Source organism: Lontra canadensis, unplaced genomic scaffold (assembly GCF_010015895.1).
Source record: "Lontra canadensis isolate GAN:19392208 unplaced genomic scaffold, GSC_riverotter_1.0 scaffold25, whole genome shotgun sequence".
Classification (NCBI taxonomy): domain Eukaryota; kingdom Metazoa; phylum Chordata; class Mammalia; order Carnivora; family Mustelidae; genus Lontra; species Lontra canadensis.
The window spans coordinates 17,281,124-17,302,311 of record NW_022631019.1 but is presented as its reverse complement, the minus strand read 5'-3'; the positions used below and the strand labels follow the sequence as shown (position 1 = coordinate 17,302,311).

Genomic DNA, 21,188 nt, shown 5'->3' with positions numbered 1-21,188 from the left:
AGGCAGCCACAGCTTTTCCTTTGCTAACAAGGAACGTTCTGGAATGTATTTTCTGTGCCCTTGCCTGCTCCAGTTATTGTCCTCAGGAAAAATTCCTAACAATAAAATCACAGGGACAAAAGTCACATGCATCTTGCAGGTTTCTGAAACACAGCATCAAATTTTTGCTTTTTTTTTTTTTTTTTTTTTTTTTTTGCCTCTGAGCTTCCTGATAAAGCACTAGAGAGTGTTGGGTAGAATCAGTCACCAGACCAGATAAACGAGCTGGCCTGTCACTGTTACTGTCTTCTGCATGAAGGAAGGGAACTCCCTTGGATCCTGCCCAGGACTTGGAATTCCGAAGCACACAGACCAGACACCTTTGCACCTCGCTCCCCCTGCTCAGGCCCCACCTCCCCCTCCTTTCCCCGCCCCTGTGGCGTGGCCAGGTGGAGCCCAGTGCCGCCGAGGCGGCAAAGCTTCCCAGCCCTCCATCTGGCCTCAGCACAGAGCCAAGGCCAAAAGAGGGCTCTGAGCCCGGCCCCATGAGGACGCTACTGACCATCCTGGCCGCGGGATCCCTGGCCGGTGAGTGCCCATTGCCCTGTGGTCAGAACTCCCCCAACACCCAGCGTGGTTAACCAGGGTTCCATACACACACACACACACACACTGAGCTCCAGATGGCCAGTTTCAGTTTCTCCACCAGCGCTTCCCTGGGGGACAAGCTTCCCCGGAGAACTGGGGAACACCTCAAGATATTGGGGAGGATGAGTGGGTCCCTCAGATCTGGCTTCTTCCAGAGACTCCACTAACCTCAAGACTTGGGGAGGCAGCCAACTGTCAGAACTGGGGTGCCGGAAGCCCTCAGCTCGGTGGATGGAGAATTGGCTTGAGGGAGGCAGACATCCTTGGACCCCTGGAATAATTCTGAGAGTTATAGCATCCCTTCTTCCGCTTCTGGTCGGCACTGGCCCAACAAGGGCAGGGGGGAGAAGGACAGATGGGCAAAACTTGACAGCGCCCTTTGTTTCTCTCCACCACCCGTGGGGGCTTCTTCTGACCCCTCACACTAGATTTAAAAGAGCATTAACTGGGGCACCTGGGTGGCTCAGTCGGTTAAGCGTCTGCCTTCAGCTCAGGTCATGATTACAGGGTCCTGGAATTGAGCCCCATGTCAGGCTCTCCACTCAGCAGGGAGTCTGCTTCTCCCTTTGCCCCTTCCTCCACTTGTGCTCGTTTTTGCTCTCTCAAATACATAAATAAAAATCTTTAAAATAAATAAATAAATAAAAGAGCATTAACTCTAGGAAACAAACTGAGGGTTGCTGGCGGGAAGGTGAGTGGGGGCTGGGGTAACTGGGGGGATGGGCATAAATGAGGGCACTTGAAGTAATGAGCACTGGGTATTATATGCAGCTGATGAATCACTAAATTCTGCCTCTGAAATTAATAATACAGTATATGTTAATTAAATCGAATGGAAATAAAAATTTTTAAGAAATAAAGTAAAAGAACATTTTCTCCCAGAAGGGCCAGGTCTGCTGCATTAAAAGATCTTAAAAACATCAGGGCCCTTTTGAAAACGGGACAAAAGCACATAGTTTTAAAATCCAATAAAATGGATTTCTTGATTTAACATTGTAGAGAACTTTCAGATAGATACATGAGATCCCAGATTGGCTCTCTGCTCCCTAAGACGTTTAATAAAATTCAGGGAACTTTCTCAGAAAGTGAACGTATTATCCGGACTGAAGAGCGGGGAGAGGTGGCCCTTGCAAGGCCCCTTCTAGCTCAAGGGCAGGATGAAGCCCATACGGGCCGGAGCTTCCCAGCCCTCTCTGCTGCTGTCCTTTTTGTCAGCTGGTGAGATCTCAGTGTTTCCCACTGCTATATGGGTCCTTCAAGTCTGTTCAACTCCGGCATCCAGCATTGGCATTCCCAGTGCATTGGGCCCTCGATGAGTGAGGAAGACTTGCTGTATTCCCCCAAAGACTCCATTCTGGTTGGAAATCTTAGAGGCTCTGGATCCTTGTGGATGGGGACCAAGGGGCAGCAACCTTAGGAGTTGTTACAAGACAAGAAGGTTCTCGGGGCACCAGATCTCCACTGCCCTGGCATTCTCAGGCTGATTAGAGAATATTTTGGATTATTTTTGTTTGTTTTTCCTTATCTTCCTAACTTGTTGGCATAAAATTGTTTTTCCAAATGAATGTGGAAACTTCCTTTCATAGAAGCTACCAGTCTGTCAGTTTCTAGACAACACATGTGTCCCTAAGGATTTCACAATGTAGACTTTCACCCAGGAAGTACAGAAACAACGCAGGCTGAGGAATACATAATAGCTTGGGGCAGGGGGAGAATGGGCAGGGCAGGAGAGGGAGAAATCTCTTTTTTTTGAAGAATTTATTTATTTCTTAGAGAGAGAACGCTTAAGCTCGGGGGGCAGGGGGACAGAGGGAGAAAGAGAATCCGAATCGGATTCTGCACTGAGCGCAGAACCCGACGCAGGGCTTGATCCCAGGACACTGAGATCATGAACTGAGCTGAAATCAAGAGCCAGATGCTTAACCAACTGAGCCACCCATGTGCCCCAAGGGAGAGATCTTGTTAGCCCTCAATGCCCCCCTAAAGAAGAGTCCAGCCAAGGTTCACCTACTCCATTTCTGGAAGCCAGCTTCAGTTCCCTCTTGGAAAATGATGCCAACCTCTTCCAGCCTGGGCCCCTTACCTCCTGAGCATGTCCCAGCCCCAGCCACCAGGCTCCCCCACCACAACTAGCCTGCCAGGATACTGACCCCAACCAGCAACCTTCCCAGTGCTGCCCCTACCCCACCACTTAGCGGTAGTTAAGCCCAGGCCCAGATAGACCCTAGCCTTCTCTCAAATCCCACCCTCCCTCTCTCCTGCCCTAACTTTATCACCCCCACTGGAAGCCACCATTCAGTTCTGACCTCAGGTGGACTCTCTCCCTCATCTTAAGACTGAGCCCTGAATCCAGAACAGACCCCAATTCTGCCCAGATTCAAAACCAAACAAGAAGTCAGCCACACTTCAGGGCTCAGTAGCATAGCCATCACTTTGGCTAGAGGCAGTAAGACATGTCCTCCCCATGTCCCTAGGCCCTGTTCTAGGAGTTCCAGGAAGCCTGAAACACAAAGGTTTCTATAGCTGTTGGGGCTGACCAGCTCAGATTCAAAGAGGAATGTGGCCTTAGATTTAACCAGTGGATACACAGCAGGGTTGGGCTGTCCAAACACTCTTCCCCATCCCCAGGGGCCTCCTAAGCCCGTGGACCCCTCTTGCGAGATATTGTATGTAGGCTTGGAGTGGGGAGTAAATAACGATCCGCTCCCTTACACCTTGGCTCTGTTGGTGGTCATGACTATGTCTGGGGTGGAGCGAGGCACACACACATCAAAGACACATATGCACTCAAGGCCCCAAGGCCTTGACGCAACTGGGGACCCAACCAGGTCCGCACCTGCTTATTTCCCACCCCAGCCAGCCAGGCCCTTCTGAGCATGCTCAGAGCCAACTGCCGGCTCTGGCCGCCATTTTCCTGCAACCCCTCTTCCTTTCCACAGACCATGCGGGGAAGGCTGAGAGAATAGTTTCATAAGTGACGTCTCTCATTTATAGTTCAAGATCGCTTCATGGGCAGTGACCCCTCCCTTGTGGCTCGCCAGCCCCCTTCCCCCGGTGAAGTCTGTGCTTTGCCTTCCTCCCTGGGCAGGATGGGCAGGGACTGGTTCAGCCCACAGAGAGGCAGGAGCTCACAAACGTCCTCTCCAGCCTTGCTTGGAATTACTGACTCGGAGAAAGTCATTCTTTGGTGTTTCATTGAAGGGTCAATGTGTAGTTGAGTGTCTTTCCAGTATCCCGTGCGTGAGGGCGCCTGCCTCAGGTGTGCTCAGAAGGGAAGGACAGACAACCCCAAGTATGGTCAGGGGTGTGGAGTAGACGCAGCGCTCACACGAGGCCGGCGGGGACACAGGGGGACACAGGGGCTGCAGCCCTGTGGGGCGCCTGGGTGGCTCAGTGGGTTAAGCCGCTGCCTTCGGCTCAGGTCACAATCTCAGGGTCCTGGGATCGAGTCCCGCATCGGGCTCTCTGCTCAGCGGGGAGCCTGCTTCCCTCTCTCTCTCTCTCTGCCTGCCTCTCTGCCTACTTGTGATCTCTGTCAAATAAATGAATAAAATCTTAAAAAAATAAAATAAAATAAAATAATAGCCGAAAAAGTAGAAACAGCCCCAATGTCCCTCAACTGATGAACGGATAAACAAATTGCAGAATAGCCACACAGCAGGGTACTATTCAGCTGTGAAAAGGAAGTAAGGGCTGACGCACGCTACATGAAGAAATCTCGAAAACATTGTGCTAAGTGAAAGGAGCCAGACACAAAAGACACTTTTCATACGAATCGTCTGAAAAGTCCAGAATAGGAAGATCCGTAGACCTAGAAAGCAGCTTAGTGGTTGCTTTCAGGCTGGGGGGAGGGAAGGAAGAGAGACGGACTCCTAATGGACACAGGGGTCCTTTTTAGGGTGATGACAATGGTCTGCAATTAGATAGCGGTAATGGTTTCACAGCTTCGTGAATATATTCAGAAACCCCTGAAATGCAAGCTTTAAAATGGTGAATTTTATGGGCTGTGAATTATAGCTCAAAAAAAATTTTAAAAAGAAGTGAAGGAGGACAGAGATGGTCAGCCCCGGAGTCCCTGGTGGGTGCCGGTCCCACCCTCCTCGACAGAGGGCTTGCTGGAGGGCTGGGGGCAGGATCCTTGTGCCCGTCTGCTCACCTTGCTCCCACTTCCCACAGCTCACACTGCTGAGAACACCTCAGATCTTCTTCAGCACGTAAAATTCCAGTCCAGCAACTTCGAAAACATCCTGACGTGGGACAGCGGGCTGGAGAGCGCCCCAGACTTGGTCTACAGCGTGGAGTATAAAACGTAGGCTTCCCACTCCACACAACCTCTTCGGATTCTGCTCTGAAGCCAACCATTCCAAGAAAATCCCCCTCTGCCCTACGTTTTCCTTCTCCCCACCCCCACCACCCCCGGAATGATGGGACACATCCTGAACCAGACCCTGCCAGACAGAGCTTTGCTCCTTTGTGGTTTCTTTTGCAAAGGGAGGATAAAATAATGGTTAAAAGGACAGGTTCTGGAGTCAGACTGCCCAGGCTTACCCGCCAGCTCTCTGGCCTTTATAACCTGGGGCAATGCGGTAATCTCGCCAAGCCTCAGTTTCCCCACCCATAAAGTAAGCCTAGCAAGAGGACCTCCATCATAGGATCGTCAGGTAGTTTAAACAAGATAGGCATGAGGGCTTGTGCCTGGCAGGTAATGAAATTGTTTTGTTGTTATCCGGGAAACTAGGTCAACAAAGAGTCGTGTCCACCCCCTCAAGCCCATGCCCCTCTTCCTTCTCGTCTCCCTCCCTGCACAGAGGAGGAGGTTGGCATGGGCTTAGGGGTCTGCAAACCTGGGTTCCATCGCTGATCCTGCCATTTCGTCCTGTGGCAAGTCACTTCCCAGCCTCAGTTCCCTCATCCATAAAACGGGGATAATAGTGCCTGCTTCAAAGGCTTTTGGTAATGACGAGCCCAGAATGTGAATTCAGACTGGCTGGGTTCAAATCCACACCGGTCCCAATTTTACCTCTTTAAACCTCAGCGTCCTTATTCGAAAAGGAAGGAGAACCATGTCTGAACCTCACGGGATCATTGTGAGGACTAACAGATCAGTCACAGAAGGGGCCTGGGACACAGAATGTGCTAAGTAAATATTAGATATCATTATCATTATTAATAAACCGCAGGCCTGGTGCCAGGTCCAATCATTCAAGGTGTGCTCCGGCCCCTCCCGTGCCTACAGGTATGGGGAGAGAAAGTGGCTGGTGAAGGAGGGCTGCCAGCGGATCACCCGGAAATCCTGCAACCTGACCATGGAAACGGGCAACTTCATGGAGCCCTACTACGCCCGGGTAACTGCCATCAGCGCGGGAGGCCGGTCAGTCACCAAGATGACCGACCGGTTCACCTCACTGCAACAGAGTGAGTGGGCACCCCTCACTGCAGGGGAGGGGCGGGGGGAGGCCCCGAAGGGCAGGGGACAGTTCGAGATGTGGCTTTTAGGGATGGTCGCCCCAACTAGAGAGCATCTTTGCACAGCCAGCCGTCTTTCTCCAGCTCCATCCTGGCCTCCCAAGGTCAGATCACCTTCCTCTGGCCTCTCTGCTCCAACCAAGGGCTCTTAACTCAGTGCCCTACTCTGGCCCTGACTCTTCTAATCCTTAGTCTTGGTCTGGGCTTCCACATCACCTCCTAAGTAGGTGTCCCCACTCTCAGCCCCAACGACCTCATTTCACTATGTCACCACCTGCTACTCTCTGTCACGGTCAGCTGTACGTTGTCTTCATAGCTCCCATCCCCATCTGCAGAGATGGCATCTGCCTGCCTGTATCCCACCTGCCTCTGAGGCAGTGGAATCCCACGTTCTCGGTCCTTTGCATAGGGTCTGGCATGGAGCAGGGCCCACAACATAACTGATGAATGAATGAATATGAGTCACCAAACTCCCCATGCAAATTGAGCAGGCGGTGGTGTTCACTAAGGGACTTCACAGCCAGGTGGCTTTCCAAGAAAGGAAAAAAGAAAATTAAACAAGTTATTTTTTTTTCTTGACTTAATTAATACATATTTGTCATAGAAAATCTGGAAAATATAGAAATGCACAAAGAAAAAAGAAAGAAGCCCAAAATAACATGGACACTAAAACATCACCATAGCTGCTAGCAACAGTCTCTACTCTTTTGTGACCTGGTTGGTTGGGGGGTTTTCATACAACGCCCCTCAGGAACATTTGCCCACGTCGTTGAGCACTTTTCCGCAACCTGACATTTCACGGCTGCAAAATGATCTGTTCTGTGGAGGTTATCTTAATTTATGTCCCCAATTCCCTTTTTGAGGACTTTAACTCAGTTTTTCAATTTTGTAAACAAAACTGAAGTGAACATCCTTCTAGCTCCTATATCATCCATCTCGGAGATGAATGGGCCCTTGAGGGAATTTTATAAATTCGCTTCATGGGGAATAACAGCTCATGAATCACCAAAATCAAGTCAAATTTTTGTATAGGTACATTTTGGGGAAGAGAAGATCCATATCATTCATCAAATTCCTAAGAGGGTCTATAAACCAGTAAAGGTTATTTGGTTATTTGGAAGATCACGTCTTGAGAGAGATTGAAGTCTCAGGCCTGGCCTTTGAGGCCAAATCAATAATTTGGGGTGCCCCGAACATGACTTAGTTTATGCTGCTGAACCATCAGTCCCCAAAATATCATTGCCAATAGACCAAGGGAAAGGGTGCTCTGGGCGGACTCAAGGTAGGGATTGTGGAGGCAGGGACGGGGGCATGGCTAGGAGGCCAGTGCCTCTCTCCCTGGGTTCTTCCCATTCACTTCTGGGCACCCCTTTGCCAGCTTTAAACCCAAACACCGGTTGCTAGAAGCACTTTACTCTTCTCACCTATTTGTCTAGCTGCTATTTTCAGAAGCATAGCTGGGGTTGGGGTGAGAGGAGAGGGGAGGCAGTCAGTCATGTCCCCTGGCCCAGGGCAACCTCAGAAACTCCTGGCTAATTCTAGCCTTTTCTTTTTGTTTTTCTCCCTCCCTTTTCCAGCTACCATCAAGCCACCCGAAGTGACCTGTATCCCCAAGGTGAGATCCATCCAGATGGTCATCCATCCCACCTCCACACCTATCCAAGCAGGGGATGGCCACCGGCTCACCCTGGAGGACATCTTCCCTGACCTGTTCTACCGTTTAGAGCTCCAGGTCAACCACACCTACCAAATGGTAAATATATATGTGTCTCTGGTCCATCCCTCCCTGGGAGCTCATTTCTCCGTCATCTGCATGGCTTCAAGTAGAAAGGAGATGTTTTATATAAATTAACATTTTCCAAAACACAGCCCTCCCTCTTGTAGATCACACAGGCAAGATCCTGCTAAAGTCTCTGACAAGTCCTGCAAAGCCAAGACTCCAGTGTCATTTCATTGAATATGACTTCTCTCAAATTTCTTGACCAGAGAAACTCCTTTTATTTTGCATAATTTTTTTTTTTTTTTTTTTTTTTTTTTTTTTTTTGCCTAATGCCTTATAATATTCTGGAGAGCAACCTCTACTCACATCTTCAGATGTCCACTTTGGAAAATGCTGAAATCTATTTCTACTGTTGCAGTTCTTTTTGCTGGTTCTCCTCCATTGGCAGGAACTGGATACGGCAGCGTCTTAAGATCACCAACAATGAAAGTTGGAAGGCAGGGGCATAAATGGTCAAATAATAGATGAGGTATTTCTTTTGTATCCAGAACACATGTGTTTTCTCCTTAGCATGCGCCAGGGTCCATAATTCCATTGAATGACTATTCCTAAGAGGTTTATAATCTAGTAGATGGGAAAGGAGTTAAATAAGACTTTAAATAGCTATAGATAGAGGAAAATAAAGATTTGTGTGCAGTGGAGCAGGGGCAGGGAGGTGGGAGGGGAGATGGCAGCCCAAAGGTTCTGGAAAAACTTCCAGAAAAACTTTCTGGTGCCAACACCAACTTTTGAGGCAGTCAATAATACACGCTTACTCTATCATTTATCCCTCACCACAACCCTGTGAGGTAGGGGCTACCTTCTCCATCTTCTGAATGAGACAGCAGAGGCTCAGAGAGGTTAAGGCACTTACTCAAGATGGGTCAGCAAATGATAGCTTAGTCAAAATTCAGATCCAGCACGGTCCACAGCCCACATTTCCCCCTCCCTGCCCTAGACTGCCCCACCATGATCGGAGAGAGAGAAGCGGGAAAACTTAAAGGCTTCCTGGAAAGCACAAAACTGCCCAGCCTGGCTGGAGCACGGAGACATGCAGACCAGTTTCTCAAAACCTGGCCCCAAATGGCATCAGAATCTCCAGCAATATTTATTTAAAATGCAGGGGCCTGGGCCTTCCTCTAGTCTACTCAATGCAATTCTGCAACAGCACCTCTAGGGTCTGAGTTTTTAGCTGGCAGCTGGAGTGCTTCTTACCCACCCTGACGCTGGAGACCTGGTGTAGAGGAGGCAAAGGAGGTAAGCCTGGGCGGACAGGCTGGGAGGTAGAGGTCTGGGGTGGTAGACAGAGGAAGTTCTATCCATGGCAGTAGTCAGGGGAGCAACTAGAGATTACTGAGCAGGACAAGACCTTATCACACTACCTATTAGTAAATATTTGGGCTGCAGTGAGTATCTTACTGACAACTTAATTCAGTTTGTGGTCAGAGAACACACTCGGCTTGTTTGAGGCTCTTCTTTATGGTGCAGCATCTGGCCCATTTGGTGAGCGTTTCACGTGCACCTGGAAAGAATGTGTGTCTTGCAATTGTCTGGCGGAGCTCTCTGTAAATATCCGTTCCATAAAGGTGGCTAATCATGTGACTCGGGTCTTCTGTGTCTTTCCTGATTTGGAGATTTATCGTTCTTTTCATTGCTGAGAGTTAAAAATCTCCAGCTAGCACTGTGGATTGGTCTCTGTTCCCCCTAATTCTGTGCAGATTTGCTTCATGCCTTTTGAAACACTGTTCTCGAACACATACAGGTTTCTGATTGTTACAGCCTCCTGATAAATCGACCCTTTTATCGTTATGAAATGTCCTTTTTTCCCTCCAGTGCTATTCTTTGTAGTGAAGTCCGCTTGTTCTATGAATACCTGTGACTCATAGAGCACTCCAGCCTCTCACACTCACAATCTGCCTGGTGCATCTTTTTTTTTTTTTAGAGTCTATTTATTTATTTATTTATTTGAGAGAGAGGGAGAGAGCGCACAAGCAGTGGGGGAGGGCAGAAGAAGAGGGAGAAGCAGGCTTCCTGCAGAGCAAGGAGCCCCTTTTCCTCCCTGTATTGTCACTCTAACTGTGTCTTATATTTAAAGTGCATCTCTTGAAGACAGCATTCTGACATCCCTGCCCTTTTTTATTTCGAGATATAACTCACATCCCACAAAATCCTCCCTTTGAAAGTGCACAGCTCCATGGGCATCACTGCTAATTCTTCTTATGCTATTAAACTGTTTTCAAGTGCTCTGACTCTTCTCTCAACTCCAATCTGTTATTAAGACCACTCAGGGTCACCTGGGTGGCTCAGTGGTTGAGCGTCTGCCTTCAGCTCAGGTCATGATCCCAGGGTCCTGGGATCGAACCCCACGTTGGGCTCCCTGCTCAGCAGGGGGCCTGCTTCTCCCTCTCCCACTCCCCCTGCTTGTGTTCCCTCTCTTGCTGTGTCTCTCTGTGTCAAATAAATAAGTTAAAAAAAAATCTTAAAAAAAGACCGTTCAAGTGGGATTTTTATTTAGATATTATATTTTTCAGTTCTAATGTTCCCAATTTTCATGGTTTCTACATCCTAGTGAGATTTCCTAGTCATTTTCCTTCCTAAGCACATTTTCCTTCACTTCCTTGAGCATATTTATACTATTTATACTATTACTAGTATACTATACTATATATACTATATACTATATTTATACTACTAGTATACTATACTATACTATATATAATATACTATACTATATATACACCATATATTATATATAATATATTTCTACAACTATTAGTATACTATACTATACTATATATACTATATAGTATATATATAGTATATACTATGTATACTATATTTATACTACTACTAGTATACTATACTAGTATATATTTATACTAGCTGCTAGGATATCATTGTCTGGGAGTGCCTGGGGGGCTCAGTCAGTTAAGCAGTTAAGCATCTGCTTTCGTCTCAGGTCATGATCTCAGGGTCCTGGGATCAAGCCCCCTCATCAGGCTCCCTGCTCCCTCTCCCTCTGCCCTTCCCTCTGCCCCTGCCCCTGCTTGTGCTTTCTCAATCTCGTTTTCTCTCCAATAAATAAATAAATAAATAAATAAAACCTTAAAAAGAGAGAGAGAAAAAATCATTGTCTGCTAATTCCAGTACTTGGTCATCTTGGAGTAGGTCACCATTGATTGTCTTCTCTCCTGAATGTGGATTATGTTTTCTCTTACTTTGCATGTCTAACAACTTTGGAATGTAGCCTGGGTGTTGTGAATGGTATAGTTGAGGGACTCTTGATTCTGTTCTATTCCTCTGAAGATTATTGATTTATTTCATTTTGTTTTGTTTTAGCAGATAGATAATTTGGCTGAACTTCAAACTCCAAAATCTCAGTCCCATTCTTTCACCTTTACCTGGGCTTCTTGGAGTTTACCCTACTTGCTTTAGGGGCCAAGCTGGGATCTGGGCCAATTTTATACTCAGAACTTGGGCCTCCCTCTCTGTGGATCTCTCCTATCTACAGTCTCTCCCCTCACTTTCTAGCTGTTAGGATTGCCCAGAACTCTGTCTTCTTACTTTTCAAACCAGTCCGATTACAAGGTTTCTATTTAGGTTTAAACCATTCCACAAGGCGAAGGCCCGCTTTCAACCTAAAAGACGAGAAATTCACCCAATGACTTTCCCTGCCTCCTTTCTCCAATATCTGCCTGCTTTTGCTTATTCTCCAGTGCCGACAGGTGGTTTTTATTTTGGCCAGAGTTTATAGTTGTTGCTTTAGGGAGGGTTGATCCAAAGAAGCTGTAAATTACTGGGAGCAGAAAGAAGAGAGATTGAATGTGAAAATGAAAGAGAGATCAGGGTAGAAAGTTAGGGCCCACTGCAATAGTAGGGGCTGGAAATCACTGGACCTGAAGCAGGCCAGAGGCAGTACAACATCTGGGAAAGGAGGAATTTTGGGCCATAGCAACTCTGCTGGTTTGTGTCACATGATCTTTAATGTGTGCCCTTTCAATCATATGAGTGACACAAAACAATAAGTCATGAAATCTATTTCTGTACTTCACCCACTTATACCACCCTCAAAAAATAAAAATAAAAATAAAAATAACCCTAAACCCTGGTTTCCATGTGCCCAGAAAAGCGAAGATGTACCTGAAATGCAAAAAACCAAAGAAGAAAATTCTTAGTTTTTGAACGTCTAAGAGCATAACTCCTGGCCCTTTAAAGGAAGGTTTATGGGTCACTTAAGGCCAATTAGATAGAAGAGATGTGAAGGGGGCTTTGCCAGAAATGGCTTCAAGTTCTGGGCCTTGAATACTGGAACAAGAGAGATGCTATGAATAGAGCTAGGGAATCACACACAGGTGCAGGTTTGAGGTTTGGGAGGGGGTGGGACCCAGACTTCTAGAAGACATCAGCACGTTTGGACATGCTGAGTTAGACATGCCCGCAGGGTGCCATCCAGCAGTGAGCTCGAAGTGCATGTCCAACCTGACAGCTCTTGCTAAGTTTGGGAGTTTTCTACACATTGGTGATCTCAGGAGCCATGGGGCCAGATAAGATCACTCGGTGAGAGAGTAAGTGGAGAGAGAAAAAACTGGATGAAGAGTAAATCTTGCATAACAACAGAATTGAGGCGCTGAGACCGAAGAGAGAAGTAGGATGAGTACCAGAATGATGGAACAAGGCAGCCAAAGGAGGAGTTCAATGTCAAGAGGTTAGAGACACACCAGAAAGCGAGAGTTAAAAAAACAAAAACAAACAAACAAACAAACAAAAAACAGCTCCAGCAGAAGGAGCAACTGCAAAGGAGCAAGGGCTCTTCAACGGGCAAGATGCAGCAGGAACAATGGGTGGTCAGCATTGGTGGAGCCCATAAGCCAGGTGGACCATAGAGAGAGAGAAGTGGACAGGGAGACGGGGACTGGGGATTTATCTCATGATATGGGCCAAGCCATCAAAAGATTTAAATAGGGGAGCATTGGAATTAGCATTGGAATGATAATATTCTTTTAGAAATATCACTTTGGCACTAGGATGAATATGGAGGTGGACAGGGGCAAAACCAGAGACAGGTGACCAGTGAGGAAGCCACTGCCGGAGTCCAGACTCAAGATGGTGAGGCCCAGTTAAGGCAGAAGCGATGAGGAAGGCAAGAGAGGGATGGATAGTCAGGGCTTTTTGATGTTTGATAAAGAAGGAGGAGGAGGAGAAGAGCTAGAAGAAGGAGGGGTAATGATGATGTTGGTGGTGATGGTGATAGTTATGGTGATGGTGGTAGTTATGGTGATGATGTTGATGGTAATGGCGCAGAAGGTAGGGAAATAGGAACAGAGCATTATGGACTGACCCACCAGTTTTTGGTTTGGGTAGCTGGTGGCACCATTGTATTGAGCACAGTGACCCAGCAGACGTGTGCGCAGGCTGACTTGGGCTCCAAGTGGAGACTGATGACTAGGAGGAGTCACTCTGGGTTCTCTGTCTAATTCAGCACCTTGGAGGAAAGCAGAGAGACTACGAGTTCACTGGCCTGACCCCTGACACAGAGTTCCTTGGGACCACCATGATTTTTGTTCCAAACTGGTCCAAAGAGAGCGCCCCCTACGTGTGCCGAGTGAAGACACTGCCAGGTAAGTTCAGCGGAAACCAGAGGGAGGCAGGACTCCTGAATTCAAATGTCCGCCCTGTGCTCTCTTTCCCTGTAACCCAGGTGAGGTTTGGCAGTGCTCACACAACTGCAGGATTATTACTGTGTTACCAAATTCAGTCTTCATTAATCCGTCACTGAGTTAGCTGATGGGTTATCATTAAACACGTTTAATCCCCGCCCTCCAGCCCACTGGGTTTCCTGTCCCTGGCCAGCTTTCTGTGTACCCTGGCAAAGCAAATTTGCTTAATATTAACCCAGGTGAGATATCCTAGGAAATAATATGCAGAAGGGAAAGCAGAGAAAAGTTCCCTCAATATCTTCCAAAGTCAAAGAGTAGTAACAGTGATGACAGTGACGAGAACTAGCATTTCCTTTTTTTTTTTTTTAAGATTTTATTCATTTATTTGAGAAAGAGAGAGGGGGGAGAAAGCACAGAAGGAGAAGGAGAAGCAGATTCCCCACCTAGCAGAGAGCCCAACGTGGAGCTTGATCCCAGGACCCCAAGATCACGACCCGAGCCTAAGGCAGGCACTTAACCGACTGAGCCACCCAGGCACCCTGAGAACTAACATTTCTGCAAGGCTAACCAGGGACCAGGCACCACTAAGTGCAATCCTCATGAACCAGCTACAAGACGGCTGTGATTATTGCTTTGTTTTACTGAGCCGAGGTTCAGAGTGGTTAAGTAAGTTGCGCAAGGACACGCAGGTGGCAAAGGATAGGACTAGGCTGAATTCAGGAGCACCAGGGCACTACCATCGAAATCGTTTTGAGTCATCGGCTCAGGGAGATGGTGCCCCATGCTCCCTTCCTCTAGCACACTGAAACTCGACTCTCATCGTTAAGCAGCATATGATATTTTTATTAGCGTTCATGTTCACAGAGATAGAAATGTTGTAATGCTCAGGGCTACAAGTTTAGAAGATGAAAGTGATAGTAGTAGGTCCGGTGGATTTGGGAAAAAGAGTCTCCTCCTTAGTCATCAGCTTCAGAGTAATGATGTCAGTAGGCGATTTCAGTTTTGATGAACAGAGACGGGGTGCCTGCTAGAGGCAGAGTCCTAGGGTCAAGTGCTGCTTGGTAGAATCGTCATCGCATAGGTTCTGGTCCCTGGTATTGTTCAGAAACTCAACGCACCAGTCGCCCCAAGAGCTCACAAGAGACTGACTTCTGCAGCCAAGTCCAGTACATGAATTTTCAGGGGAAGAGGTGCCGGGTAGAGCAGCCAGCCCTGGCCACTTGCACGAGGCATGCCCTTCCTGGGGAAAGCGCCACCGGGGAGACCAGAATAGAAATTGGCAAGAGCAGAACTGGAAAAGGAAACTGACTTTGCAAGCACCACGCTGGGAGCCTGTATATGATTTGGGACCCTCTCCCCTGGAGGAACCGGAAAAATCTTGCCCATTCCTGACCCCGCCTGTCCCCCAACCCTGCTTTCTGACAACATGAAGACCACTCCACGTTTATCCTTTTGTTCTTACGTGATCTAGCTCTTGATGTGATACTTTTTTTCCCCCCTAAGACCGTAGCTGCTTTCATATAAATCACATTTCTTATTGGCTAGTTCTTGCTGACATAGAGAAGACACATCATCCTTAAAAATAAAGTATGTGACTAACAGTTCCTACCATTTATTAAGTACCCACTCCATTGCCAGACACTGTGTTAAATGTTCCACATACATTGTCCCGTTGAATTTTTATCAGAACCCTGTAGGTGGGGTAGCTACATCCCCAAGAGGAGGAACTCTGACTCAGAGAGGCTGAAAGGCTCAACAGTAACCACACAGCTGCTCAGTGAACCCAGTTAGTTCATCTGATCTTGAAACCGCACCTTGCAATTTTGTTCAAAGCTAGACCTCTCTACTGCACATTTATTCCTCTTATTTCCACTTCAGAGTGATCTATCCTGCCCTTGACTCCATAGCCTGTGGTCTGTTCTTATGTCTGGAGTCCAGAATTCCCACTTTCCCTCTTGGGATGTCTGTCTACTCCTAGACATGTCACGGAGTAACATCCCAGTATCTTGAAACTGGAAAGGACTCTCACCCCATATCCAGTTCTTACAGATTAGGCAACTAAGGCATCCTTGTGCGATGCCTGTGAGGAGAGCTTTGTAGGTGTACATGACAAGCCTGGTTCCCACAAGTAGCTGTGTGACCTTGGTCAAGTCACTCAGCCTCTCTGACACTCAGCTTCATCATCCCTAAGAAGAGAGCATCTCTGGCCCTCTCTGTTTGGTGGGATATCATAGGTAAAGCACACCACACTGTGCAAACAGTTAAGAGCTCCATAACTACTGGCTACTCTTTTTAATACAGAGTAGACCAGAGAGGGTCGTGCAACAGAGAGAAGGCTTCTCAGCCTACGGTGGCTGAACCAGATCTCTAACACCACACACTCCAGAGCTGTTTCCATTACTTCTTCCTGCCTTCCCATGTGTGAAATGGCACATGGGAGTGGTCCGAGTCCCTGTCCTACCCCGCCAGAGGAGCACTGCTTTTCCCATACCATTAGGCATGTCACGTAGAAACTTTCTGGCTGAGTCTTCTCCCTGGAGTAGCAACGGGAGTATTACGTGACGGGGGACAGGACGTCACTGAAGTGGGAAGCTGACCCAGGGAGGCCCAAGCCTCATGGGCTGGGAAGGAGCTGGAAGTGGAAGCTCCAGCGATTCCCAGGGTTCACAGCGATTGCCAAGGTCACTGGCAGCTGGTGACCAGCACCCCACGCTGAAGCCACCAGAAGGAATGAAAGGAGGGTGGCCTGGAGAGTCCAAACCCCTGGAGAGCACAAGTCAGTAGTTTTAACAAAAACCCAACTATAGCTTCCTCAACCCATGCCCCCGACCAGTCCCACGGGGGCAGGAAGTGTGTCACACCAAGAACCAGCTGTTGCCATCCTGAAGATGCGGGACCACAGGGAGAAGGCTCCACACTGAAGCCTTCAGTCGCCCTTCTGCTTCCCCTTGAGAAAGGGTGGTGCTGCCCCAGGCTCCCTCCAGAGCAGGGTCTTCCCTAACACCCGCCCCCCACCCTGCACCTCTGCAGCAGGGCCAAGAGGGCAGGCCCCTCCCATTGCCACAGCCTCCCTGCAGGGGGCTCTGCCTCTGCCCAGAGCCCCTTGCAGGGAGGCCGTGCTGACCTCAGACCCAGGCAAAAGAGGCCTGTTTAGAAAGCTCCACTCTGGACTTGCTCTGGCCATGGCCTTGCCCACAAGATGAAGAGGAGTCTGAAGGTCAAAATGCACAGGTCCCACTAGAGCCTGTGACCTCCCTTCTAGGCCACACTCTGGGTTCCTAGAACCCCGAGATTCCCTGAACAAATGCCCTGAGCCTGTGTCCAGTCTAACGGATCTGTTCCTTGCATCCCTCCTCCAGGTAGGAGATCCTCTGTTGGTGTGCAGAACCTCAGCCCAAAGGGCGGCCAACAGGCAGCTCCGTATTGAGGGGAATGGAGGGCCGTGTGGGCAGAGGAGTCCACATCCACGTGCACGAGACCCCTGGCAGGGAGGGATGGGGCCAAGGTAGGCCAGGGGACCATGGCAGGCTCTCCCTGTCCCTCCACAGTTCAGCACAGGACCCCAAGGAGTCCAAGAATTCAAAACTCAAACCTGGCCTTCTAGGTTGTGATCAAAAGTGTATTTGTCAGGGCAGGAGAATACACATATGTTACTGAATATACGAATACGATTTATAAATTCTGGATATTTAGACATCTAGTACGCGGCCCTCTCCTCATGCTCCTGATCCAGCCCCGCACACCCTGGGGGCAGGAGAGGACTTCCCAAGCCTGGCCAGAGAGGGCAGGGAGGAAAAGCACCCAGCCCACAGCATCCACACAGGACCGGGCCCAGACCAGTCCCTGGCCTCAGTCTCCCTGCTCTGGCCCCTGTGCTCCCCTAGATCGGACGTGGACATACTCCTTCTCGGGCGCCATCCTCTTCTCCATGGGCTTCGTCGTCGCGGGGCTCTGTTACCTGAGCTACAGATACGTCTCCAAGCCGCCTCCGCCTCCCAACTCCCTGGTGAGCAGTTGCACCTGGGGCAAAAGAGGTCCCAGGGTGGGAAGGGGGGCAGATCCCCAAACCAGCAGACGACATGGGCCCAGGGACCCCTGGCTCTCCCTCAAGGGCAGGAATAAGCACACAGGGTAGAAAATTCGGCCTCGTTTCTCCTCTCCAACCTAAAGTTGGTGAAGACATGGCCCAGCAGGGTGTATTGGAGAAGGGTGGGTGATTGGAACTAGTGGGCTTGGAGTAGAAACCCACTTGTCTTGAAAGCACCCGCGTTAGGCAGGGAACGTGGGACCTGGGAGAACCTCTACCTCTGCGAGGGACTGAGGGGTCCCTGTGCGGACTAAGCCCCATATAAAGCACCCAAGTCCCACTGGCAGCCCCACTATGGTAGCACGCACTGGCTCTCTGCTGAAGTAGCAGGTCCGCTGCCGCAGAGGCCCGATCTGACAGGTCTGGGGCTCTAGGAGTTGGTTCTTGGTTATCATGTGAGGGACAGGGGAGCCTGAGGGCATTTTGCTCAATATCAAAGCCCACATGAGCTATCTCCTGTAGAACTCTCCCGGCCTCCCCTTATCTGCTATCCTTTCACAACTGCCCCTTCCATCAAGCTTTTAGGGACCCATGAGTGAGGAGCTGTGTGGGCCACCACCTTGAGAGTGTACCCCAAGGTAACCTCCAATCTGAGTCACCTACTTTCTAGATCATTAGAAGGGACGGCCTCCACCTTCAGGGAGGCCCAGAACTGAGAGGAGTCTCTGGAAAACCAACCGGATGTACGGCATGTGCATTTTGAAAAGTCCCCCCAGGGGTCTACCCCATCCCCCCTTGCCTCCCCACAGAGGACCCAACCACCCGCGGCCCCTCAGGGATCTTACAACACGCCCTAATGGGTTGACTGTTGTTGTCCCCACACAGAACGTCCAGCGAGTACTAACCTTCCAGCCTCTGCGGTTCATCCAGGAGCACGTGCTGATCCCCGTCTTTGACCTGAGCAGCCCCAGCAGTCTGGCCCAGCCCGTCCAGTACTCCCAAGTCAAGGTCTCCGGGCCCAGGGAGCCCCCAGGAGCCCCACCACGGCACAGTGTGTCTGAGATCGCCTATCTTGGGCAGCCAGACGTCTCCGTTCTCCGGGCCTCTGGAGTGCCACCTCAGCAGACGCTCTCCTCACTGTCCTACGCACCCCAGGTGGCCCCTGAAGTTAAGCCCCCATCCTACGCGCCCCAAGTAACCCCCGAAGCTAAAACTCCATGCTACGCTGCACAGGCCATGGCTGAGGTTCAGCCTCCCTCCTACACACCTCAGACTGCTCCAGACCGCTGGCCTTCCTATGGGACCTGCGGGGAAGGCTCTGGCAGAGACTCCCCACCTGTAACACCCTCTAGTCGCCAACACCGCAGGACTAAAGGTCAGCTCCAGAAAAAGGCACCAGCTGAAACCCATATCCCAGATGGCCTTTCTCTGCAAGGGGTGACCTCCTTGGATATGAAGGACCCCCAAGAAGCAAATTTCTTCCACCAGCCTCTGGGAGCTCACAAGGACAGAGCACCTGACCCCAGGGTACTACATAGAGGGGAACCAGGGACACCATCATACCTAAAGGGCCAGCTCCCCCTTCTCGCCTCTGTCCAGATCGAGGGCCACCCGGTCTCCCTCCCTTTGCACACTCCTTCCCTCCCATGTTCCCCCACAGACCAGGAACCAAGTCCCTGGAGCCTGCTGGAGTCCCTCGTGTGTCCCAAGGACGAGGGTCCTGAGTCTGGGATGGAGGCCCAGAGCCCAGCCTCTCAGGCCTTAGACCTGGAGCCACCCACAGAACTGGACTCTCTTTTTAGAGGCCTGGCCCTGACCGTGCAGTGGGAGGCCTGAGCAGAGAACAGGGCAGGTGGGGGCTTCCTCCTTGTCCCCACCCAAGCTCACATCTTCGGCCATCACTCCCACCCCCAACCTTGCCACGTGCTCTGCAGCCTTGCCTCAGGGGAATTCTCTTGAAAGAACCAGAGGAAAGAGGGACCCGGGGTCCCTGCCACGGCTGAGTGAGGTGTCGGAGCAAAGCGGCATGATAAGGACTCCCGGCTGGAGGATTCTGAGTGTGCAGCACGTGCAGATGAGCTCCGCGGGGCAGGAGGGAACCATCAGAGTGCTGGGTGTTAATGCATGGAGACCTCACGGAGATACAGCACCGCCGGCTTCTAAGAGGCTGGACATGAAGTTCTCCACCCCACTCCCAGCCAGTTTCATAAGCTAGTTCGACAGAGAGTGAGGTCTCTACCTCCTCCTGAGAAACGGAGCCTGGAAAGGACACCCCACAGCAGGCTGGGCCAAACCAGAACTTGGCCCATGATAGCACGATGGCAAGACTCCAGGGAGGGGTGCAGCCTGGGGCTCAGTCCCCACCAAGCCGCTGTTGAAAATCCACACTGTCTCAACCTGGCTCCTCTGCCCGAGGCTTTACCCCAGGGGAAAATCAGGCCTACCCGTGAGGGAGAACACACAGGCCTTCCTAGCCCGCAGAAGCTGTAGACCCTCTCCGGAGAACAGGATTCGTAAGGAAACGGGGGGGGGGCACATGGCCCCCAAGAAAGAGTACGCACTTCAAGACTTTGAAAACAGCCTTGGGTTCAGCTCATCTGGGTTCAAATTTCCACCTTACCACTTACCAGCTGTATGACTTCAAGCAAATGAATCACTGCTCAAAACCTCAGTTTCTTCATCTGTAAAATGGGGATCATAAGACCGACTCCACGGGGTTGTGGTGAGGATGACGTTAACAATGTCTATAAAGCACTTCATGGGGCCTGGCCCATGGGCAGTGCCCAATCAATGTAGCTACGTCCCCTTGTGATTTTTTGTAATCAGGCCGCACAGTGAGTGACCCACTCCCCCAGCTCAGGGTGGCTTCACATGGGGCATTTTCTCGTGGGCTCAAATTATCCTGATTTTCTCAGGATTGCTCGAGGCCAGGCCAGAGGGGCTGGACTACTTGGGGGAGGTGGAAGGACGGCAGGGCCTTCTGGAAACAGGGTCCAAAGACAAATGGAGCCTTCTCTCTGAGGTTGCAGGGGGAAGTTGTTTGGGAGTGCGGTGGCATTCCCTGAAGATCTCCTTCCCCACCCCTCAGCAGAGGCAGTGAGGTGCTCGGTGCTCGGTGCTTGGTGCTCAGTGCTCAGTACTTGGTGCTCGGTACTTGGTGGTCAGTACTTGGTGCTCGGTACTTGGTGGTCAGTACTTGGTGCTCAGTGCTCGGTACTCGGTGCTCGCTCACTTGCCTTTCTGCCCCTGTGGCCGCTCTCCCATAAGGAAATGGCTCCTTGCTTGTGCTTACAGCGTGCTGACATGTCCTTTGTGTCATTCACCTCCCAGATGACCCTAGGATGAGATAACCAAGGTCCAGAGAGAAGGGACCCAGCTAGGGGGTCTCCCACTGAAGCCGGGACACTGACACCACTGGAGCTCAAACCCAGCATTTCCATCCTCCTCACGAGAAGGAGCGTCCCACACTAGTGTGGATTCTCGGAGATGAGATGGAGGGGGCGCAAGGAAGGCGGCCCCAATGGGGTCCTTAAGGGGTCAGGACCTGTTGACACCCTGTTGTCCCAAAACCTCTTCTGAACATTTCTGAGAAATAAGATCAACATCTGTTGCCTCAGCATGACCTTCCCGAGTATACAATGTCCTCCGTTCT

The 21,188-nt window shown here is 50.0% G+C and overlaps 1 protein-coding gene across 1 annotated transcript; it reads left to right on the top strand.

Annotated features, from left to right (window-relative positions):
- The first annotated feature begins 218 nt into the window (after positions 1 to 218).
- On the top strand, positions 219 to 19,526 carry IL22RA1 (interleukin 22 receptor subunit alpha 1). The gene is made up of 7 exons (XM_032863751.1): positions 219 to 567; positions 4,804 to 4,936; positions 5,864 to 6,042; positions 7,671 to 7,846; positions 13,332 to 13,470; positions 17,394 to 17,515; positions 18,422 to 19,526. Exons 1-7 carry the CDS (start codon positions 525 to 527, stop codon positions 19,370 to 19,372), a joined length of 1,743 nt encoding a protein of 580 aa, XP_032719642.1. The 5' UTR covers positions 219 to 524; the 3' UTR covers positions 19,373 to 19,526.
- The last annotated feature ends 1,662 nt before the right edge of the window (positions 19,527 to 21,188 follow it).

Bases quoted from the DNA above. Each gene is read 5' to 3' on its own strand.
- IL22RA1 (XM_032863751.1), top strand. From the start codon at position 525: ATGAGGACGCTACTGACCATCCTGGCCGCGGGATCCCTGGCCG. The intron at 4,937-5,863 runs GTAGGCTTCCCA...CCGTGCCTACAG, and splicing joins TACAGCGTGGAGTATAAAAC to GTATGGGGAGAGAAAGTGGC. The intron at 13,471-17,393 runs GTAAGTTCAGCG...GTGCTCCCCTAG, and splicing joins CCGAGTGAAGACACTGCCAG to ATCGGACGTGGACATACTCC.